Source organism: Mauremys reevesii, linkage group 1, assembly GCF_016161935.1.
Source record: "Mauremys reevesii isolate NIE-2019 linkage group 1, ASM1616193v1, whole genome shotgun sequence".
NCBI classification, from domain to species: domain Eukaryota; kingdom Metazoa; phylum Chordata; order Testudines; family Geoemydidae; genus Mauremys; species Mauremys reevesii.
The window spans coordinates 113244417-113269607 of NC_052623.1; the positions used below are offsets into that span (position 1 = coordinate 113244417).

A 25191-nucleotide genomic window follows, 5' to 3' on the forward strand; every position below is an offset into this window, starting at 1 on the left:
TCAAAAACCAGTAGGAGAACACTTCAGCCTCTCTGGTCACTCCATAACAGACTTAAAGGTGGCAATTTTGCAACAGAAAAACTTCAAAAGCAGACTCCAACAAGAAACTGCTGAACTTGAATTAATATGCAAACTAAATACCATCAATTTAGGCTTGAATAGAGACTGGAAATGGCTGAGCCATTACACACATTGAATCTATTTCCCCATGTTAAGTATCCTCACACCTTCTTGTCAAACTGTCTGAAATGGGCCATCTTGATTATCACTACAAAAGTTTTTTCTCTTAATTAATTAACGTCTTACAGTTGGTAGGGCAACTCCCACCTTTTCATGTTCTGTGTATATATATCTCCTTACTATATGTTCCATTCTATGCATCCAATAAGTGGACTGTAGCCCACAAAAGCTTATGCTCAAATAAATTTGTTAGTCTCTAAGGTGCCACATAGAACTCATGGGTAATCTGTTTGCAGGAATGGGCCTTAACCTGCCTCCCCCCTCCCCAAGTATTACCAATAAGGAGTATTTAACACACAGGGAATATACTCCCAGTCCCTGTATATTTTTCCATGTTTACAGTATCCTTGTGTGTGAGACATGCTATTTACCTTGATTTGCAACTGTTGGACCTATGTGTGGTTTCACCCCTAGGAATTTTACAAATAAAGTCCTGAAAGGAGAAAACTGAACATCTGCTCCATCTAAAGTTCCCTTTCCTCGACTTCCCATCCTCAACAGCAAAGGAAACAACGGAGGAGTGCTTATCACTGGCTTGGTACTCTGCTGCCCTTGAGCTCCCAGCCGCAGCAGCGCTCTGGGGTTGTCCCACTGCTTCTCCAAGTTCGCCCCCCTCCGGGGAGGGCTCTAGCTGCTATCACTCCCTCCACTGCCTGCTAGGTAGCGTCAGTATCTCGATAGTTGGGAGTTAGGGCTTTTCAGTAGGTGATTAAAGGAGCTTCCCGCTCTTTTCTCTTTGCTGCACTTATGGGATGCGCTCTTTCAACAGGCGGGAACCTTCCTCTGCTTTTCAGATTTTCTGTTGCAAACTCGTGTGAGCAGATGGTGATGGTCGATAGCACTTTCTGAGCACTTTTTTGTCACTCACAACCCATACGAAGCCAGGACAAAAGCTGCAGAGATAAGGACAAGGAAGGGTTGTAAAGAATACGTGTGCGTTACCCGGAATAAAACACTCACCCTCTGCGGCATCAGCCTGCATTCTTTGCACCCCCACGTCTGACTTCAAGGAGCGGTTTGGGTGTGCAAAATGTGCAGGAGAAGGCTCCTTGAAGCTATAGCGGAAGAGTCAAAGAGGACTGGAAAACCAGCTGGGACGCGGGGAGTTCTCCCCTGGAGTTAAGACACAGGGTCAGGGGGAGGGAAGCAAGATGCAAACGCTTCAGTCCGAAACCTCCAAGCTTCGGCGAGCCGAGCGTGTGTCAACCGGGCCCTGCGAGCGCCCCACTCGCTGCCAGGCGCAGAGTGAAGCGCAGAACCGGAGTAAAAGGGGCGGAGCTCGGCTCACTGCGTGGGCTGGAAGGGAGGGGCCTTATTTGGGGGAGGGGGAAGGCGCATGCTCTCACGCTCTTTATGACGTGCACTGCCTGAACAGCAGGCAAAGATCAAAGCGGGAGGGGGCAGCGCTCGGGAGCAGAGGTAACTGCACGCTCGATAAAACACGCTCTGGCTGTTAGGAGCCAGAGCAAAGGGCAGCGGCAGGGACCCGCCTCCGCGGCTTTTTGCTCCTTGCAAAGTGTCCAGGGGCAGCATCTGGAGCCGAGCTCCCTGCGCTGGGGATGAGGCGCCGGCAGGAGCAGCGGCGCACACATGGGTAGCCGGCCGTGCCCGGCGCACGCATGATTTAGCCGGGGCAGCGGAGGAGGCGGCGGAGGCGGGCAGAGCAGAGCAGGGGAGTCGCTCTCCGCGTCCCTGAGTGAGCGTGTGAGCGGCTGAGGAGGAGCAGCCGCGGCTCCATGGAGGCGGAACGTGCAAGCGAGGCGAGCTAGGCAGCCCAGCCGGCCGAGTGCCTGAGCGGCTCTGGCTCACCATGGATTGCAGCCTCATCCGCACGCTCATCAACAGATATGTAAGTACCCGGCTCCCTGGGCCGGCCGGCGGGCGGCTCCCAGCGGGGCGCTCCCGGGAGCCGCTGCTCCCTGGCGGGCGGGGGAAGCGAAGTGCCCGCGTTAGACCCACCCACGCTGGCCCAGGGAAGCGCCCCCCGTAACTCCCAGGGCGCTGCGAAGCCCCCGTCCTCCCTCCCTCCGTGGGACTGCAGCCCCTTCCCGGGAGGCGGGTGCACCGCTTGGTCCCCTTTCGGAGCCGCCGCTCGGGGCATCCAGTCCTGCGGGGCGGGAACTCGCCGGGCAGCAGGTTGCAGTGGAAGCGGCGGCGGGCGCGTCCGGCTGAGAGCACTTGCACACCCCGTTGCGCTCACGGACAAGCCACTTACTCCCGGGACCTCCCGCACTTTCCAGCTCTGCCTCTCTCGCTTCCCGCTTCTCCGCCGGCCCGTTTTCTTCTGCAGAGCGCGGCGCCGCTGGGTCAGTATCGGCCGCTAGTTGCTTGTAGGATGTGAGAGGTTTCAACTCTCCAGGCTGGACCAGCAGGTGCCTCTCATATGAACGCGCTTACGGAGCGAAGTATAAACATTTGTTCTGGCTCTAATTGCCATAATGCGTTGCGTCCATACAATATTTTCGGCTAGTTAATGGGCTAACTATTCGCTAGTCAGTAGTTGAATAGTACAGAGTTTCCGGCTATTCAGTAAGTGAAAACTAGATTTTATGCAATGATGAATATTGTTGTTGCTCGACAGTAAGAAATCCACCGAGATGGATGGCTGTGTTTACTAAGTCTGTCTTCTGCTTTTGGAAGCCTTTACATCTGAAATAAAACACTTGACATCCTATATCTCTCCAAATCTAGTGAAATACAAACCCTTAAGGTAGCACTCAAAGACAATATAGTTATTTTTGTCTGATTACAATGAACCAGAATAAATCTGTTCAGACAGTGACACTGTCAGCCTTCACAGAAGAGAGAAAGTGATCAGTCATGAGTTTGATAGTCTCATGATTTGCAGGGAGGTCAGGAGAAGCCTTCAGGGCTTATCATAGCACATGACAGAAAGCAGGATATGGTTTACACAGTTGTTAGTGTTCCCCAAACATGTATGGGTATTGTTGTGCACTCTTACTAAAGCAAAAGCCAGCTTTCCTACCTAAAACAGGGACAATTTACTGTACACAAAAATAAGTAATGTTACCAGAGTGGACCAGAATTAGCAATTAATAGCAAATCATATTTAATTTAGATTTTTTTAGGATTGAACTAACAAGTATTTCTCACAAAACTAAGGTGACATTCGCTGTCTAAGTGCAAAGTAATGCACATTAGAAAAAAATAATCACAACCATATATACAAAATGATGGGTTCTAAATTAGCAGTTATCACTCAAGAAAGAGATCTTGGAGTCATTGCAGATAGCTTTCCGAAAACATCCGCTCAATGTGCAGCGGCAGTCAAAAAGCTAACAATGTTAGTCACCGTTAGGAAAGGGATACATAATGAGACAGAAAATACCATAAAGCCATAAGACGCCCACACATTGAATACTGCATGCAGTTCTGGGTCACCCTGTCTCAAAAAGATGCATTAGAATTGGAAAAAAAAAAAAAGTACAGAGAAGGGAAACAAAAATGAGTAGAGGTATAGAACAGCTTCCATATGAGAAGAGATTAAGGAGACCTGGACTGCTCGTCTGAGAAAAGAGATGACTAAGGGGTATATGATAGAGGTCTATCAGACCATGAATGATGTGGAGGAAGTGAATAGGGAAGTGTTCTTTAACACTTCATGTAACACAAGAACCGGGGTCACCCAATGAAATTAATAGGTTGCAGGTCTAAAACATAAGGAAGTACTTCTTCACACAGTGCACAGCCTGTGGAACTCATTGCCAGGGGATGTTGTGAAAGCCAAAATTATAACTGGGTTAAAAAAAATTAGAGCAGTTCACGGAAGATAGGTCCATTAATGGACCTATTAACCAAGATGGTCAGGGTGATCCCAAGCTCTGGGTGTCCCTAAACCTCTGACCATCAGAAATTGGGGCTGGATGACAGGGGATGGATCACTACAGAACTGGCCCTTCTGTTCATTCCTTCCAGAGCATCCAGTCCTGGCCACTGTTGGAAGACAGGATATTGGGCTAGATGTACCTCTGGTTTCACACAGCATGGCCGTTACTTCATATGAGGAAAAATGAATTGACTTTGAGATGAACAAAGTCCATGGTTTTCAATTCTGTATAAAAGGACAAACAGATGATACCAAAATTAGTGTTGTATTAAGTTGGAGAAAAGTGTATATTGAGGGGCAAAAGAATTAGTGCTAAATCTGGCTTTCATTTTCATCCTCACCAGTGATTGGGAAGAGAGGGTAAACAACATGCTTACGAAGTTACTACTAAAAACAGAAACAATACAGAGAGATTAGAAATATGGACAGGAAATTGAAACTAAATGTCAACTAATGCAAATCAGTACATTTGGGGATGGAGTGGGGGAAGCCAAACCATAAATATTTTATGGGATGCAGGAAATGCTAAGAGACCTTGGGATGTTCAATGCATGCATGATTTTTTTTTTTTTTTTGGGCTGCATATTCAGAAGCATCTTGTCCTAAATCAGGGAGATGATTTTCACTCTCTGGTGAAACAGTAGCTAAAGTACCCAGTTTCTTTCTAAGCTCCTCAGTCAGAAAGATATGGACAAATTGGAGAGAAATGAGAAGAGTTGGGCGGGGGGGGGGGAAATGAAGAGAATAAAATGACAGGTGTTGAAGAGATTTCCTCGTGGAAAGACTTATAAAACTGCATGCTTCAGCTAAGTGAGGTGGGTGGGATGGCAATGTAGGTAACTGTATCTTGGGAGACAGGCCAGTCCTTGCTTACAGACAGCCCCCCAACCTGAAGCAAATACTTACCAGCAACCACAGACCACACAAAAACACTAACCCAGGAACCTATCCTTGCAACAGAGCCCGTTGCCAACTCTGCCCACTTATCTATTCAGGGGACACCATCCTAGGACCTAATCACATCGGCCACACTATCAGAGGCTTGTTCACCTGCACATCTGCCAATGTGATACATGTCATCACATATATATTACACCCCCCGCATTCCTCACACCTTCTTGTCAACTGCTGCAAATGGACCATTTTGATTACCACTAAAAAATTTTTTTCTCTCCTGCTGGTAATAGCTCACCTTAACTGATCACTCTCGTTAGTGTGTATGGTAACACCCATTGTCTTATGTTCTGTGTGTGTATGTGTTCATATATATGTGTTCCTTCTGTATTTTCCACTGCATGCATCCGATGAAGTGGGCTGTAGCCAACGAAAGCTTATGCGCAGATAAATTTGTTAGTCTCTAGGGTGCCACAAGTACTCCTGATCTTTTTGCAGATACAGACTAACACAGCTGCTACTCTGAACACCTTTAGAATGTAACCCTGAAGGAAGGAGAGGCACTGGTGGTGATGGGGGACTTCAACTATCCAGATATATGTTTGGGGGTGGGGGGATAACACAGTTGGGCACAGACTATCCAATACATTCTTGGACTGCATTGCAGACAACTTTTTATTTCAGAAGGTTGAAAAAGCTACTGGGGGGAAGCTGTTCTAGATTTGATTTTAACAAATAGGGAGGAACTCGAGAATTTGAAAGTGGAAGGTAGCTTGGGTGTAAGTGATCATGAAATCATAGAGTTTGCAATTCTAAGAGAGGGTAGAAGGGAGTACAGCAAAATAGAGACAATAGATTTCAGGAAGGTGGATTTTGGTAAGCTCAGAGAGCTGATAGGTAAGGTCCCATGGGAATCAAGACTGAGGGGAAAACAACTGAGGAGAGTTGGCAGTTTTTCAAAGGGACACTATTAAGGGCCCAAAAGCAAGCTATTCCGCTGGGTAGGAAAGATAGAAAATGTGGCAAAAGACCACCTTGGCTTAACCATGAGATCTTGCATGGCTTAAAAAATGGAAACTAGGACAAATTACAAAGGATGAATATAGGCAAACAGCACAGGAATGCAGGGGCAAGATTAGAAAGGCAAAGGCACAAAATGAGCTCAAACTAGCTACAGGAATAAAGGGAAACAAGAAGACTTTTTATCAATACGTTAGAAGCAAGAGGAAGACCAAGGACAGGGTAGGCCCACTGCTCAGTGAGGAGGGAGAAACAGTAACAGGAAACTTGGAAATGGCAGAGATGCTTAATGACTTCTTTGTTTCGGTCTTCACCGAGAAGTCTGAAGGAATACCTAACATAGTGAATGCTAATGGGAAGGGGATAGGTTTAGAAGAGAAAATTTAAAAAAGAACAAGTTAAAAATCTCTTAGAAAAGTTAGATGCCTACAGGTCATCAGGGCCTGATGAAATGCATCCTAGAATACTCAAGGAGCTAACAGAGGAGGTATCTGAGCCTCTAGCTATTATTATGTTTGGGAAATCATGGGAGACAGGAGAGATTCCAGAAGACTGGGAAAGGGGCAAATATAGTGCCCATCTACAAAAAGGGAAATAAAAACAACCCAGGAAACTACAGACCAGTTAGTTTAACTTCCGTGCCAGGGAAGATAATGGAGCAAGTAATTAAGGAAATCATCTGCAAACACTTGGAAGGTGGTAAGGTGATAGGGAATAGCCAGCATGGATTTGTAAAGAACAAATCATGTCAAACTAATCTGATAGCTTTCTTTGATAGGATAACGAGTCTTGTGGATAAGGGAGAAGTGGTGGATGTGGTATACCTAGACTTTAGTAAGGCATTTGATACAGTCTCGCATGATATTCTTATAGATAAACTAGGCAAATAGAACTTAGATGGGGCTACTATAAGGTGGGTGCATAACTGGCTGGATAACCGTACTCGGAGAGTAGTTATTAATGGTTCCAAATCCTGCTGGAAAGGTATAACGAGTGGGGTTCCGCAGGGGTCTGTTTTGGGACCGGCTCTGTTCAATATCTTCATCAATGACTTAGATATTGGCATAGAAAGTATGCTTATTAAGTTTGCAGATGATACCAAACTGGGCTTTGGAGGATAGGGTCAAAATTCAAAATGATCTGGACAAATTGAAGAAATTGTCTGAGGTGAACAGGATGAAGTTTAATAAAGACAAATGCAAAGTGCTCCACTTAGGAAGGAACAATCAGTTTCACACATACAAAATGGGAAGAGACTGTCTAGGAAGGAGTACGGCAGAAAGGGATCTAGGGGTTATAGTGGACCACAAGCTAAATATGAGTCAACAGTGTGATGCTGTTGCGAAAAAAAGCAAATGTGATTCTGGGATGCATTAACAGGTGTGTTGTGAGCAAGACACGAGAAGTCATTCTTCCGCTCTACTCTGCGCTCGTGAGGCCTCAGCTGGAGTATTGTGTCCAGTTCTGGGCACCACATTTCAAGAAAGATGTGGAGAAATTGGAGAGGGTCCAGAGAAGAGCAACAAGAATGATTAAAGGTCTAGAGAACATGACCTATGAAGGAAGCCTGAAAGAACTGGGTTTGTTTAGTTTGCAAAAGAGAAGACTGATTGGGGACATGATAGCAGTTTTCAGGTATCTAAAAGGGTGTCATAAGGAGGAGGGAGAAAACTTGTTCATCTTAGCCTCTAAGGATAGAACAAGAAGCAATGGGCTTAAACTGCAGCAAGGGAGGTTTAGGTTGGACATTAGGAAAAAGTTCCTAACTGTCAGGGTGGTTAAACATTGGAATAAATTGCCTAGGGAGGTTGTGGAATCTCCATCTCTGGAGATATTTAAGAGTAGGTTAGATAAATGTCTATCAGGGATGGTCTAGACAGTATTTGGTCCTGCCATGAGGGCAGGGGACTGGACTCGATGACCTCTCGAGGTCCCTTCCAGTCCTAGAGTCTATGAATCTATTGCTAAATATTGTACAACTTTAAGTCTCAGTCCTTCAGTTGGATCTGCATGGTGGAGGATTCAGCTCAGGTGTACTCTTATGCCCATGCAGAGCCCCATTGTAGGCAGCGAGTCTCCATTTGGGTGTAGTAATTTGTCAGCGTGGATCCAATTAGAAGATCCGGCCTAAGCAAAGGACAATTTTGGATATAGCTGTGTTTTGAAAAATGATTTCTAAGTTCTAATGAATAGTCTTTCAGAGGATGTGCTGCAAACAACGTTGGTAAAACCAGGCTAGAGAATATGCTAGAAACTATTTTAAGAAGCGAGAGAGCATGTAACAATCATCATGTACTTGTGGGAGGATGGACTATCTTTCTTTTTAATTTTGATGATTAAACAGGCTAAAAATTAAATGCAACAACTTCATAAGCTGAATTTTGGAGTGTTCATATTTCCCATTTCTCAGAACTTTCTGCTTTAGAATAAAGTCAAGATATGTGGGAGAATTGAAAAGATCTTTTCAATTCACCAGATTTTCTAGACTGGCTTCTATGCATGGCATACCTTCATCAGTTGCTTGTTGTTACATTGCTTGGAGCAGGTAAACTATCTTTCCTATTTTCTGTGTATGTCTTGTTGGTTTCTTAAATTTTGAATTTATTATTTTAAATGAGGAAAACTCATGGAAGAAGCTGCTGTGGACACAGTAAGGTTTACCACTTCAGAAAACTCTGCAAGTAGATGTCTAGATAGTTAGTTATTTTTCCCAACTCAGTGGTTGAACTGTTCTGTTTAACCATGGCAGTAAACATACTCTTGCAATATTAAATACCATCCCTGAAATTGATTGGTGTGAATGATTAGTAGATGTCTGTGCCATAGCAGTGTATCTTTATCACTATTATTGCATAGATGATGACACAAGCACTCATCTCATCTTTCTCCTTATACCAGAAGTTTTTAAAAAGGCTGGTGATTGGAGGGAATGATACTGCTGGAGGAAAGCTATAGAGAAACTATGAGTTTTATGTTTGCCTAAATAAATGTCAAGCTCAGACTTAGTCTGACTTCGTATGGTAAGTTGAGGTCCTGCCACTAAGAATTCTCTGCCTCGAGTCTTCTCCTGAATCATTTTGGCTACAATGGTTTTGTGGTGTGTAGTTGTCTTGGTGGATTGTGGATGGATAAATGGTTTCTAAGGTTTGTGGGTGCTAGCCTACTAGAGTCTTTGCAGATGAATAGTGTTTCCTTGGCCAACTCCAGACTAAACTGGGCTGAGTGATATGATCTTTTCAGTCTCTGGCTAGTAAACAAATGCTGCATGTTGAATTAGTTGTAGCTTCTGTGAGGTGGTGTCCATCAGTCCCAGATAGCTTCCAGTTGTGTAGTTTTTTAGGTGATAAAGGAATGAGTTAAAACATCGGGATCCTTTATTCAAAAGGAAAGGTCGGTCTCCTGGCTTCCCAAAGGTGGGAGGTTGTTGTCCTCACTACAGTTGCCATCTGTGTCCAAAAGCAGTGTGAAGTTCAGCATACCTTCAAGGTTATGCAAAAACTAAGATCTGATGCTCTTAGTTCAGGGTGAAGTTTGTTTTGGCTAGTATCTTCAACTGTTTTTGTCTAGTGTTTTACCTGAATTGTTTGTCTGCTTATTTGTTCCAGGCATGAGGACCCTTGATAATGACATGGGCTGCGTTGGCAAACCAGACTTTAACCAGTATGCTGAGCACTTCCAAATATCATACTGTGTCCATACCATCTTCCTGAGTGGTGGGGGAACACTCTGGAAGAGTAGAAGTGTTAATAGTAACTGTGTAGTCAAGTCCAAATGTGTTCTGCCTCCTTTCTGCAATTTATTCTCTGCTTCCACACATACCCTGTCCTGTACACCCCTATAGGGCTGTGGGTAAGAGAATAATTTATATGCGAGATCTCAATATGTGAACAGTTTGTAAATGCTTTGGGATCTTTGAGGATAAACGGTGTGATAAGAATATACATTTTTAATATTAAGTTTAAAATGGAATATTTCAGTGTGAGTTTTGTTTACTGAAAGTAGTGCTTTAGTGGGTTTCAGTTTGAGCACAGTACATGGGTCTTTAATTGAATATTTGTACTTTATTATTCATAGTTCTTCTGTAATATAGCACAGAAGTTTCTGACCAAATTTATACAGTTATTTAAGTTTAAACCATTCAGTTCCCTGAAGTCTTGTTTTGATTCTTATGGAAAACAATGAAAACTGATTTCCCAATGAAAAGTTTCACTGAAATTTACCAAATATATACAGGATTAAAAATCAATACAGCTTGTATCGAAAAAAAATTTTTTTTGATACAAGTTAGACTGACTTTTTAGAAGTGGAAATAGACTTGAATTTTGGCCGATTTTTTTTTTTTTTTTTTACAATGAAGTTAAAGTAACTTCTGTGTCTGTGATGGGGGTATACAAACCCCACACTGGGCCCAAAGGAGCCATGCTCCAAACTGAAGGTGCACATAAGATGGATGTTACTTGCTGCAACAGACTTACACTCTCTGTAGGAAGGAATCTGCTGATGTTCCTTCCCACAGGGCCCTGGGCCAGGACCTGGTGGAGACGGGAAGGCCTGTGTTCTGTACCATGCCCCACTTATGGCCAAGGCCCAGATGCAGAGGGAAGGCACAAACATTTCCACCCTCACAAAACCCCCTTGGGTCAGGTGCACTACCTACTAGCAAACCCAGCCTTCCAAGCACCATATCCCTGATAGTACTCCCTGGTAATTTTTCTGGTTTTACAGTCACATTTTGTTTAAAAAAAAAAAAGTTTTTCCTCCGTTGCTGTGTGAATGATTTAAAGCAAACTGGAAATCATACTCTACAGGAGAAACAAGGAAACTGATTATACACAAACCGAAGCTGGTAGTAATAAAGAATCTTTCTCTAAACTCGCAGAAGTTTACTATTGCTATTAACTGTAGTAGACATGACTTCATTTCTTTTCATTTTAGAATCCAACTTTGAATTTGAGATGGCTGCACATCTTCAAATAACCTGAAAGGTGTATTCCCTACTGTAAAGTCAACTTTTGTAATATGTAGCTATAGTTAACTGTAAACAGATAGCTTTGGCATTAACTATATGTAATACTTATTATAATTGGGTATATTGCCACACCAATACTGAAAACTCACTAAATCTTGATGCTTTTATTGGTGGGTTGATTTGATTTGATGTCTTTCCCCCCCCCACCCAAAAAAAAAAAAAAAGCATTCTGCATGTATGCTTTGACAGATACAGCATAACTGGGTAAACAGAATCTTTTGTGAATGGGTTAGAGGTGACTCCTGTATTTGAAGGCAGGTCAACTTGAAGGTCAGGGCTTGAAAATACTTACTAATAACAGGTATTAGTCTCATTGCTACCCATCAGGTCTAAATAGCCTCAGTGAAAATGGCCAGTTTTGTTAGCTTGCCCAAGCTACAGCAGAGGTCCCGGAGCTGTCCATGTGCAGATTTGGGAAGATATCTGATGCAATGCTAATACTTGAAAGAGTTGTCTTTTTCCCCCAAGGGCTAGAAACTTAATTAAGCCCCCCAAAACTTTATTTTTAAAATATTGGTTGATATATTATGTGCCTTTCTCTGGTGAATAGTTGACAATATTTTTCAAGCCCTGCTAACGGTGGGAGGGGGGGTGGGGGGGAAACCTGACCTCATTCTTCTGTGGTGGTTTTTCATGCTTCTCCTCTCACCTTCTTGCTCTTGTAATCTGTTCTAATTCATCCCCCTTCTGAACTGTTCTATGTATCTCATGTTACCTTCTTATTTCCTTCACCAAGTTCAGTGTTGTTACAAGTAACATGTAATTAAAATACTTGTTTGATAGCCAACACTGTTATTTCATGTTCCACGTTTGGCTTTTAAGGTCTTTCTATGTAATAACCATAAAAAAAATAAAAGCACATTTTGAATTTTCATTGCTTTTCTTATCCTATTAAGCTAGTTTCACAAACATGTCAGTGATTTCTGTTATGCAACTATAATCTTTCTCATACAGCTTGGACATCTTAAGAAATTTCAGTGGATTGACTGGGTAATTAATTAGGCTAGGAAAAGACTTGCTCTGTTTCATTAGAAAAGAACACTTCAGTTAAATTGATCATAATGGGAGGGAAAAAATCATGTTCCATGTGTATTTATTAAAGTTCTCTGAACTAAACATAAGAACATAAGAAAGGCCGTACCGGGTCAGACCAAAGGTCCATCTAGCCCAGTATCTGTCTACCGACAGTGGCCAATGCCAGGTGCCCCTGAGGGAGTGAACCTAACAGGCAATGATCAAGTGATCTCTCTCCTGCCATCCATCTCCATCCTCTGACGAACAGAGGCTAGGGACACCATTCTTACCCATCCTGGCTAATAGCCATTTATGGACTTAGCCACCATGAATTTATCCAGTCCCCTTTTAAACATTGTTATAGTCCTAGCCTTCACAACCTCCTCAGGTAAGGAGTTCCACAAGTTGACTGTGCGCTGCGTGAAGAAGAACTTCCTTTTATTTGTTTTAAACCTGCTGCCTATTAATTTCATTTGGTGACCCCTAGTTCTTGTATTATGGGAATAAGTAAATAACTTTTCCTTATCCACTTTCTCAACATCACTCATGATTTTTATGTACCTCTATCATGTCCCCCCTTAGTCTCCTCTTTTCCAAACTGAAGAGTCCTAGCCTCTTTAATCTTTCCTCATATGGGACCCTCTCTAACCCCCTAATCATTTTAGTTGCTCTTTTCTGAACCTTTTCTAGTGCTAGAATATCTTTTTTGAGGTGAGGAGACCACATCTGTACACAGTATTCGAGATGTGGGCGTACCATGGATTTATATAAGGGCAATAATATATTCTCAGTCTTATTCTCTATCCCCTTTTTAATGATTCCTAACATCCTGTTTGCTTTTTTGACCGCCTCTGCACACTGCGTGGACGTCTTCAGAGAACTATCCACGATAACTCCAAGATCTTTTTCCTGACTCGTTGTAGCTAAATTAGCCCCCATCATGTTGTATGTATAGTTGGGGTTATTTTTTCCAATGTGCATTACTTTACATTTATCCACATTAAATTTCATTTGCCATTTTGTTGCCCAATCACTTAGTTTTGTGAGATCTTTTTGAAGTTCTTCACAATCTGCTTTGGTCTTAACTTTGCCACCTCACTGTTTACCCCTTTCTCCAGATCATTTATGAATAAATTGAATAGGATTGGTCCTAGGACTGACCCTTGGGGAACATCACTAGTTACCCCTCTCCATTCTGAGAATTTACCATTAATTCCTACCCTTTGTTCCCTGTCCTTTAACCAGTTCTCAATCCATGAAAGGACCTTTCCTTTTATCCCATGACAGCTTAATTTATGTAAGAGCCTTTGGTGAGGGACCTTGTCAAAGGCTTTCTGGAAATCTAAGTACACTATGTCCACCGGATCCCCCTTGTCCACATGTTTGTTGACCCCTTCAAAGAACTCTAATAGATTAGTAAGACACGATTTCCCTTTACAGAAACCATGTTGACTATTGCTCAAGAGTTTGTTTTTCTATGTGTCTGACAATTTTATTCTTTACTATTGTTTCAACTAATTTGCCCGGTACCGACGTTAGACTTACCGGTCTGTAATTGCCAGGATCACCCCTAGAGCCCTTTTTAAATATTGGCGTTACATTAGCTAACTTCCAGTCATTGGGTACCGAAGCCGATTTAAAGGACAGGTTACAAACCTTGGTTAATAGTTCCGCAACTTCACATTTGAGTTCTTTCAGATCTCTTGGGTGAATGCCATCTGGTCCGGTGACTTGTTAATGTTGAGTTTATCAATTAATTCCAAAACCTCCTCTAGTGACACTTCAATCTGTGACAGTTCCTCAGATTTGTCACCTACAAAAGCCAGCTCAGGTTTGGGAATCTCCCTAACATCCTCAGCCGTGAAGACTGAAGCAAAGAATCCATTTAGTTTCTCCGCAATGACTTTATCATCTTTAAGCGCTCCTTTTGTATTTTCATTGTCAAGGGGCCCCACTGGTTGTTTAGCAGGCTTCCTGCTTCTGATGTACTTAAAAAACATTTTGTTATTACCTTTGGAGTTTTTGGCTTGCCGTTCTTCAAGCTCCTCTTTGGCTTTTCTTATTACACTCTTGCACTTAAGTTGGCAGTGTTTGTGCTCCTTTCTATTTGCCTCACTGGGATTTGACTTCCACTTTTTAAAGGAAGTCTTTTTATCTCTCACTGCTTCTTTTACATGGTTGTTAAGCCACGTGGCTCTTCTTTAGTTCTTTTACTGTTTTTCTTAATTTGGGGTATACATTGAAGTTGGGCCTCTATTATGGTGTCTTTTAAAAGGGCCCACGCAACTTGCAGGGATTTCACTTTAGTCACTGTACCTTTTAACTTTTGTCTAACTAACCCCCTCATTTTTGTATAGTTCCCCCTTTTGAAATTAAAGGCCACACAAACTTGGTCACCACATCTTCCCTTAAAAATAACTCCATTTCCCCCAAATAGCCTAGGCCTCCTGTAAAATAAGCATTTGTTAGAAACGGGGGTTGTGGGAGAATTATCCAAGGCCACCAGTTGGCTGTGGACTGGTGCAGAAGATTGCTCTGAGTAGTAATGATCTCTCAAGTCCTGTGTATGTTGGGGTCTAGCACCATGTAAGTATTTCAAATTGGATAATCAGTTACATGGAAAAAATATTAGTCAATGTTAACAGTGCTGTCACTTTTAGAGAGGAATTAAACATGCTGTGATGATTAAAACTGTCTTTAGAAAAATCTCTTGTAAAACAGGTTATGATATGCAAGGCATTGCTCAAATGCCGTAAAGCAAGTATATCTTGCTGACATTATCAGCTGCAGCTGCATCCCTTTGTCAGGGATAACAACCTGAATTATTAATCTTAAAACTTTTGAAGTTCCTGCTCCACTTATTTTCTCTTTCTCTCCTTTTTTTTTTTAAATGAGGTGAGAGGTGTCTCACATTCTTGAAATGAAATACACAAGTGTTGACTTTTTGTAAAATGAATAATTTCTTTGTTTACTTGAATTTCGGGTATAATCATAACTATTCATTTATAAGTGGATGTTACTACGCTGGCTATAGAGCTGGACAAGCTTGAAGTTGCTTGCTTCTCCAGGCAATCTGGTAAATGTCACTCACAGCACACATTTGCTCAGATACTAAATGATCAATAAACATCTTGCAGCCCATGGCAACTGCCTGTTGTGTATACATGGGACAGCTGACCCTGATCTGTAGATAGGCTAACTGCTTTGATTCTTGGCAGGACTAGTTAGGTTAGAGAATCACAGTAACAAACTGCTCTGCTTTTTTGTTTATATATTAAATAAAATACGGTAAGTGTCACTGCTGCTTCATTGCTTTTGCTCTTCCATTTGTTCCCATTACTTCAGAATGACAAATCTGGTATGTTAAATCTTGTCTTTACTGGAAGTACAGATATTTTTGTTTTCAGTATTGTATCTGATAAATTATTGATTCCCTACAAAGGAAATCTCTCTCAATCTTTGGCCCCTGAAGAACTTCCAGGGTGGTTAAGATAGTCCTTTAAGATATTTGAAAAGTTCAGCAAATTAAATGATTTCATAAATGTATGCTTTGCCCTACTTTAACAGAAGTGGGTGAAAAGTGCAGCCTTGGTTAGGTAAAACTATAGTAGTGAATGGTATAACAATGATCTCCTCTGAAAATGTACATAAAGAATTTCATCATATTCCCTATGTGTGGAATTTCATACAAGTGTTCCTGTGCAGTATTTGTAGTCATTGACATAAAGGGTGTACCATTTAAGTTGACTATAATGCTAAAATTTCTGTTGAATGCCATAAACACTTTATTAGTATACATGTTTTTTGTTTTTTAATGAAACAGCGAGGAGAAAAAATTAAAACTGAATATTTGTTGCACTAGAAGTGTATAAAATAAAGTAAAATATAGCTTTAATGTGAAACTTGGAGACAGATGCTTTAGCCCTGCTGGTCTGGGATTATTTTGCTTAAAGGGACAAGGTCAACTTTAAAAAACACAAACAAACAAAAAAACCCACACCCAACAAACTTAAGTTGTCTCAGGCGCTACACTTATCTCCAGGCAGTATTTGTGGGTTTAGAGTCACACATTTATATTTAAAATACCTAGTTTTTTATCTTCCTGCTAGAAGGTTCACACAAACAGGAAAGACTGGTTGACCATATTGGGGAAACAGTGAAACTTACTTTATATAAATTGCTATCAAATGTACAAAGCAAACAAACTGGAAAAATATTTCTCTAATTTCAGCTGGGGGGGACAGATAGTTCAGTGGTTTGAGCATTGGCCTGCTAAACCAGGGTTGTGAGTTCAATCCTGGAGGGGGCCACTTAGGATCTGAGGCAAAATCAGTACTTGGTCCTGCTAGTGAAGCCAGGGGCTGGACTCAATGACCTTTCAGGGTCCCTTCCAGTTGTATGAGATCTCCATATATTTTATTTTTTTATTAGTTTTTAGGTATAACAATAGTAAGTTAAATATGGCAGTATGACTCAGTGTCCCTTTTTAAAAATCAAATTCTGAAAGGCAGAGATTATTATTTTTAATGGCTAAAGGACAGTTGAATTTGAAGAATGTCAAAGTTAATTCAGAGACTTGGGTGGTGGTGGGAAAAAGTAATATAACTTCCTGAAACATGAATTTCATGTTCAGTATTCTAGTTTTCACTTGATCTAGAATCAAGTATTCATGCAGCGCAAACTGAAAATGTATGTTCATGCAGCACAGTTGTTGGTTTTTCTCCCCCTCCCCACTATTTTGAAATTCTCCTTGAGATAGATATTTTTCTTCCCTGAAAGATTTGTACTGTTTCAGTGGCAAGGTGCTCAAGTACATCCATACTTTATCTTGTGATTATTCGTATTGCTATCTACACACATTCTGCTGTGGTAACTCTTGCACCTCCATTTCTGCTTTTCCTCATGATCAGTTGGCTTTCCCTGGTGTACCTTTCTTGAGTATTTCATCTCACGTGTTTTCCTGCTCCCTGGAACTGTAGTCCTTCATAGACAGATCCTTTTTGATGTTGAAGGTGTGACAAAATTTACTGTCCTATTAGCCTACAGGCTTAACATTTCAGCAATGTAAAGTTAGTTTAGATGTGTTATTGGAGGGATGGAATACTCTGTCCTCTTTATGAACACAAGAGCTGTTCCCCAGCCTATCTTTGCACTTTATTTCCAATTAAACATTGTCCACTCCAAAGGCCATTTACTTGTTGGTCAAGCCTAATAACTTCAGTTTTTTATAAGTGTTGTTAATCTGTCTCAGCCTGCCTTTAATGATATGGGGGTAAATATGAATTCCTGAGGTATTGCTAAATCTAACTAGTTTCTCATGCAGTAGAGAACTATTGTAACTTTCACTCTATTCTTGTGGTGTTTGTTTTGTCTCCAGATTCTTTAAATGCTAAGTATTTTAAGGCCTAAATCTGAGGCTCAAGAAGCCTAAGAGAACAATAAATATGTGAAGAGCTATGTGGGTTCTTCCCCACCAGGATTGGTCAACAGGTTAATCATAAGGAAAAAATATGGTTTTCCTTTTTTTCTTTGAACATACAAATGAAAGTAGGATTGTGGTTGTAAACCACTTCAGTTACAGTAAACTTGAACCCACATTACAAGCTGGTTGCTATTGGTTACAAAGCATTGCTCTTCTGTGCTCACCAAGTGCTCTGTAGTTCTAGAAAACCTATTTCTTGTGGAGACTCTGGATTGTTCTAATTTTTATGTCAGTGACAATTTTCTACAAGAACATGTCACTGACATTTAGCACCAGAAATTTTTATTTTGACCTCTTCCCGTCTTATAAGACAAGAACTGTATAGATTTTGTTTTCTGATAGGTTTGTATTTATTTTGTTTTCTCAGGAAAGGTGATTTGTACCATTACTAAATACTTTTCACACTAATGTTTTGTGGTTAAGAAACATTTTAAAAAGGCTGTTCGGGAATGAAAAAGGACAAGACTCCAAACAGCACATTATAGACTAAAATATATACGCCCATCATTTTTCCACCTTTTGCCCCTTGTCATACAATAGTAATTGAAACAAGAAAAACAAAAGGGGAAAGTCATGATTTTTTTTTTAATTACTTGATTTTATGGTACATTCAAATAGAAATATCTCAAATTGGATTGTAACCTGCATTCTGAATGCAATAACTCTAGGTTAGTGGGTAAAAGTTACTGTACATAAATGCTGTAATTAGCTACTATTTAAAATAGCAAGACAGATAACCCAAGCACAGTTTAAACAGGTTTGAATGTAATTGGGGAAATGGAGGGAGTTTTGAGACAACACAAACTGATTTTTCTTCCCTCCGTCTCCCCCACTTAAAAGATGAAATGGTGCCTTAGAGAATGGCTGGGCAGATGTTATAGCAGGCATTATGTAACTGGATTTGACTTAACTGTATTTCATGAACAAAATAGCTTGCTATCTTCCCATTTAAATCTTTTAGTCAAATTGTATTTTTCTTGAGTACCATTTCTGAACCCATTGGTTTACCATTATATGGGATAAAGTAACATTTCCATTGGTATAATTGTCAAGGGACATCTCAGTTGAAATTCAGCCTGAATTACAAGGCAGAACACTGGAATGCTGTTCTCTCCTCTGCTATAATTGCCATAGCAACAATTGCAGGTAGGGAAGTGAACCAAGTCATCTTTCTCTGACAGAAAGTCACCAGTTTTTCATTTTAACCATAATGACTATAAGGAGTCTGTTGTATAGCTGTACTCTAAGTCCCCGTGGAAGGTGTTTGAATTGGATGTCTAGTAGCAGAAATGTTCCATATTAAGGTTTGTCACCACAAAAGCATTTTGAAATATTATTTAAAAAGCAAATGTATACTTTCTAGCAGAAGATGGCATTCTATACTGGATTATTTTAGAGGGGAAGGATGGTCCAGTAGTTGAGCCTGCACCTGGGAGACCCAGATTAAGCCTTAATTGCCTGCTCTCCCACAGACTTCTTATGTGACTTTGGGCAAGTAACTGTTTCTTTGTGCCTCAGTCCCCCATCCCCCAAATGGGGACAGTAACACGTCCCTACCTTATAGAAGTGTAGGGAAAAGCCTGTGTACAGTAAAACCTATGAGGTGTTCACATACTGCGGTAATGGCGGTCATGTAAGTACTACAGATTGGGGGGGGGTTCTCTTTCCTCCCCCGCATCTCCCTCAGCACTACTTGCTTTCAGATTATACATAATTTACAATAGCCTTGATCTGGATTTCTGAAAGCATCTCCTACCTTGATTTACTTGGTAGTAAAGGGCTCTGATAGTGTTTCCATTAAATCTCACTGAAATTGCATAGCCATTCTTTAGGACATTTGTTGTATTTGTTTCATTATCCTGAAGCTACAAATATCACAGACCCAAGAGGTGGAAGTGACTTTATTCAGGTTTAGTGTGTGTATATGTATAATTCATATATACAGGCACCGTCCTCTGTTTTATGTAGACTGATTTTTCCCTTGTTGAAACTTGTGACCAGTTAAGTTGTTTCCTTCACTGCATCCAGAAGAGACTAATACTTAAATACAAAAGAAGTAGCAATTCTGTTTCCTGGTGGCACTGACTAATCTCCTTGCTTCAGTTGAAAGAGGATTTAATCTAACCTATTTTAAATAGCGGATTAAGGACAATTAGGTTCCTCCTCTAGATTACTACTAAGATATTTTCGTGAAATGCACATCTGCTAAAGCACCAGAAAAGTGTTGGTAAATTAATAAAACACATAATCTTTCTCTTTAAAAATAGAAATGAATTATATGCAGATAAAATGTACTAAATACCAGGGGTGCTGGAACTAGGAATGCTGGGGGTCCACCCCCAGGCTTGAAGTGGTTTCCATCATATACAGGGTTTACAGTTTTGTTTATGTGGCTTTCAGCACCCCCATCATAAAAATTGTTTCAACGCCTTTGCTAAATATAACATGTACTGTTTGTACACTGTTCTTCATAGGGTTAAGTGTATAAAGTATCATAAACCAGGCAGAATGTACCCTGTATCTATCATTGTAATTTACACTAGTGAACATGTAGATCAACTGGAATGGATTTTTTGAAATGTATGGTGGCTAATGCAATTCAAATAATATGCTTAGCACTTTATGCAGCCCTTTATAGTTTTTCAAAGTAATGTTAATTTTATAAAGCAATTATAACAATTAAGTGCAGACACAAATGTATGCTAACTTTGCATGTATGAGTGTGTTTACACTGTACCTAATGAATAGAATTCTCTCAGGAGGTAGTCATACAAGTAAAAATGGATATTGCAGTGTTTGAATGTACATGGATTATAATTTAAACAAATAGATGTAAAATACTTAATCACGTGTGAAGGTAAAAGAAATGACTTATTGTTTTTGTTTTTTGAAATGTGATGGATTAGTTGTAGAGAATATGACTGTTTAAAAGACAGATGAAAGTAAATTGGTTCTGTAACTGTGAAGTATGACTAGTTGGGTAATACTAGAATGACACTTGCCCCTGAGGGAAAAAACCCAAAATGTTTGTTTTTACAATTTCATCTCTAAATCAAATAATTGTCGGTTATCATAACTTGTATTTTCTTTAGTTTTGTTTATAACAAGAACATTAGTTCTGAGTGCAGGGACTAGTTTGTTCTCTTGGATTACACTACGGTATTATCTCTGTATTCAGGTGCTGTTTAACCCTGGCATATTTAGGGCTGGCAACCAAATAAATGCTTCGAATTATAAACTCATCAGAGACTGGACCTAACCCACATAGAAAAGGAAAATGCATGTTGACTACTTTCTGTCGCGCCCCCCCCTCCCCCGCCCCCCCGAGGGCATGGAAAATGAGGAGGAAACTAATTGCTGGAGAAGTTTGAGGGAGGAATAGCTCAGTGATTTGAGCTTTGGCCTGCTAAACCAAGGGTTGTGAGTTCAGTCATTGAGGGGGCCATTTAGGGATCTGGGGCAAAAATCTGTCCGGGACAGTACTTGGTCCTGCTGTGAAGGCAGGGGACTGGACTCGATGACCTTTCAAGGTCCCTTCCAGTTCTATGCGATAGCTAATACGGAGATATACCTAACATTCTGTTCTCTCTCTCCTTTTTAGAGTTGTGTAAGCCATTATTTTAAATGAAACAGTGCCATGAAAGCTCTTACAAACCACGCTGCCATTTAATCTTAATACAAAATGTGCTTAGGTATAAACAATGCTATTTTATTATTGGAAATATGATACATGAAGAAGTTGAGAATACTGCAAGTTGAGACTTAAGCAGTTTAACTTAATTATTCTTTTATTTATGGCTTTGTCAATAACTGTTATGCTGCAGTTAGCAGATATATAATCTAAATGTTTAGAGTTAGCATTTAGTTTTTACTAAAATACTTCATTTATTGTTCTTAAGTAATGATGAGCATTTTCCTTGTAAACCTGGAATACAAAAATTGAAATTGCTGTTCATGTTTACTGGGATTTCCTGTATCTTCTATATAACAAATAGTTATGAATTAACTAACTTTTTTGTGTTTTCTAAAGACCAGTTTTATCTAAAAGGACTCTCTAGCTTTGGGATTTTTGTTTTCATTTTGTTTTGACTGAAACTCGTAAGTGAAGTTATGCTAGGAGTGAATATAGGTTTAAACCAACTTCCAGACTCTAGACCCCCTATGTGGCAACTTTTCTTGGATAGTTAAACAACTTCTGCTAAGATGGGACAGTTTAAAAACAGGGAAAAAACATTTTTCAGACAAATGGACAAAATAACACTTGAAGCTAAATTTACATTTTTAATCCAATATAAACTTTATATCTCCTTATTGATAAATTTCTATAAAACAGTATACATATATATCAGGGGTAGCCAAACTCACTGGCCATCCGAGCCACATACAACAATCAGAAGTTTGAGAGCCAAAGCACACCTGCAGGGAACTGGGGCTCAGGGCTTCAGCCTGACTCCTGCTGAAGCTGTGAGCCCTGGCAGGTGTGCTCTGGAGGGCTGAAGCCTCAAGACCCTCCTCCCCACTGGACAGAAGCTCCTACGCCACCACACCACTGCAAGGCATATGTTCCGAGCTACCGCCTCCTCAGTCTGGTAGGCAGAGAATGGGAGGGCAAAGTGTGGCTTGCAAGCCGCACTTTAACGGTAAAAGAGCCACATGTGGCTCGCTAGCCAGTTTGGCCACCCCGGTTTATATATTACAGTGCTTGTAGCTATTCCCTCTTTAGAAAAAAATCAACAAAAAGTCTAATTGTCATTCACTCATTTGTTACTGAATCTTTTCTGTCTTGTTTACTTTATATGCTCTTTGGGGAAGAGTGTGTATTCTCTGGTGTGCCACTAAGACCACATTGCTGGTGCTTGACAAATACATTAAACATCTTTGTATTATTATAGCTTGACTTTTTTTGGGGGGGGGGAAATGTTCATTTGTGCATCTAGATAATCACCTTGTTTCAATTTCCATGCGTTCATTTTAAACAATGTTCAAGGAAAATCTTGTAAGCTGTTAATTTTTTTTAAAAAGGATTCACTTCTTAAAATGAATGACTTATAGCTTCATAACACTAGAAGTGAACGTTGAAGTAGTGTTTACCACTTAACACCATTTAAGAGATTAATTGAGAGTTACACTAGGCCATCTGGGGGGAGGGATAGCTTAGTGGTTTGAGCATTGGCCTGCTAAACCCAGGGTTGTGAGTTCAATCCTTGAGGGGGGCCACTTAGGGATCTGGGGCAAAAATTGGTCCTGCTAGTGAAGGCAGGGGGCTGGACTTGATGACCTTTCAAGGTCCCTTCCAGTTCTAGGAGATTGGTATATCTCCAATTATTGCCTTTATCTGGTTACTTTATTCCTGTATCTGGCAGGAAGATTCTTTTATCTGTGTTTTGGAGGAAGAGAAGGGGAGATGTGATGAAGAAAGCTGTGACTGTTGTAGTGCACCCACAGCTGTCATTGGGTGTGCAAATATGTTGATTTTGTTTTTGAAAGGCCATGCTACTCTTGAACCATGTGATTTAACAGGGAAGGAAAGCTTGAGATACTTTCTGTTGCAGGGGGTGGGGATTCCAGTGAGCACACAGGCTTAAATGTGTGACATCCTATATTCATTTTTAGAAGATTTGAGCTCTTAAATTTGGGGTGTTCTTTCCCCAAAGGGGGGTTCCAGCCATTTGAGTTTCTTTTTAAGGGGTGAGTTACCTTAGCCAGTAACTGACTGTAATACTGTGCTCAAACACTTATCTCTTGAGACTTGTGCTCACATGGGTATGTATGACTGAGATGTCCATACACATTTGTCATTGTTTGCAAAATGGAAAAGTCTAAATATATTATGTTTTTGTTTATAATAATAAAAAGTTCCTGTACATCAGTTCTCTGTGCCCTGCTAATTATTTAAAATGACAGAAACAGTGTGGCCAAATGACAATTGGGGTAGAAATACCAAAGGAAACTACCGACAAATATTTGAAGGGTGGCTAGTATTGGCAAACATCCTTGCCAGAGGTGGGGAGAAGTTATAGTATGATTCTCAACCTCTTTTCCTACTCATCCCATCAAATGTTTACTTTCTCCTTTCCTCCCTAGGAGAGCTTTGTTGCTGTGTAACAATGGCTGCCTGTTCTGTGGAGCTCATGCTCTGCTCATTTCCTCACGTGGCAGCTCAGCGAAGAGGGGAAAGGGGTGTGTGTGTGGGGGGTGCATTCCTCAGATGGTGTCTACTTCACTGGCTTTGCTCCCCTTCTTATAGCATGAGCAAAAAGGCAAAGTATATGTATGAACTTCCACTGTTGCCAAGTGCATGGGTTCTTGGTAAGAGCACTTCTAACTGGATGCACCAATGGCCTCATGAGAGTTTGTCCCATAAATTGAGGCCTAATCCAGCAACTTGCTGACATCCTGTGAGGTACTGAGTACCGCTTACGGACCATCCAGTATTGGAAAGGAGGGAATAAATGACCAGAACATTATCTAATTTTCACAAATCCAGAATAATAGAGAAGAATGGGGGGTGGCATGACAGTAGGAATGTGAGAGAATGTTGTGATGTGGAGTTATTTCTTTAATGCCTTTCATTCTTCATGCATGTGTGACCTTCATGAAATATCAACTGCAAGTGTAAGGACTACAGGAAAATGGAGGATCCATTATGTGCTTAGCAATTACTTCCACACATACATTAGAATATCTTTTATTGAAGATGAATATTGGTCAGTACGCTAGAGTTATCCCTTACTCTTGTCCTTGGTAAGCAGTTATATCTTCTTTAACTCTTCCCCAGACAACCACGAGAGACTGGTAGCGGGGAACTTTTTGATCTAAAGCCAATTTCTAACAATACAGCATCCAAATAATCTCAGTAGTGGAGTATCTGGCTTGGAGGCAATTGTTCTCTTAATTGAGCCTTGTTATATCCTTTGGTTTTTCTTCAAAGGTATTTGGGATTTCACTTTTCACTTTATTCTGAAAGCAATTGATAAAATACAGTAACTTCTCAAGAACTTGTCTTATAAAAATATATACAGGACTTCAGGGGATGAAAGGGACTCTCAGTGAATATCAGACTGATCTGTATGTATTGCAGCTTGAACTGCATCTTGTTCATACTCCGTAGTCTTTTTTGCTCATACTAGCAGCACGGTAAGGGGTGAGTGTAGTGTGGTAAAGTAGGATGTAAATGAATTTTAAAAACTCTTGAATATTTAACTTCTGTGGATTTCATTACTAATTTAAATAACCAATATAAAAGTTATAATTCAAATAACCTATAAATTTCCCCCTTCTCTTTGCATGGAATTTAAATCATTAGGATATTCAGTTATCAAAATGTGTGCAGTTATACAACAAAATCATTTCTCAAGTTTCCTTATTCCATTAAGAAATTAACAGGATTTCTCCCCTTTTTGTCTTTCATAAGATTGATCTATTCAATACCTAATGGTTATCTTAAACTAGTTTGGATGTTACAAATATAGATTATGTAAATTGGCACCCCGAGGCTGGATATTTTAAAATAGAGGCTGCAAATCTTTGTAATTCTTTCAAATTTTACTTGAAAACAACCATGTCCAAGTAGTTGAATAACTAGTATCTTTCTAAAATCTGCATTGACTTTTTTACAATAGTTCCTGTTAATCTGAAATTGCATGTGAGGCAAGATTTCTTTCC

The 25191-nt window shown here is 40.5% G+C and overlaps 1 protein-coding gene and 1 long non-coding RNA gene across 3 annotated transcripts in view; one reads left to right on the forward strand and one right to left on the reverse strand.

The window, feature by feature from the left end:
- LOC120373107 overlaps positions 1-1539 on the reverse strand; it is a 50250-nt gene extending 48711 nt beyond the window's left edge. For both annotated transcript variants that reach the window (XR_005585391.1, XR_005585386.1), the window contains exon 1: positions 1201-1539. This is a non-coding gene — a long non-coding RNA (uncharacterized LOC120373107). The remainder of the gene's footprint in view (positions 1-1200) is intronic.
- Positions 1540-1601: 62 nt separating this feature from the next.
- ATP11A (ATPase phospholipid transporting 11A) overlaps positions 1602-25191 on the forward strand; it is a 234710-nt gene continuing 211120 nt past the window's right edge. Inside the window, exon 1 of the mRNA XM_039490954.1 lies at positions 1602-2089. Coding sequence (XP_039346888.1) covers positions 2051-2089 — 39 coding nt within the window. The 5' untranslated portion in view covers positions 1602-2050. The remainder of the gene's footprint in view (positions 2090-25191) is intronic.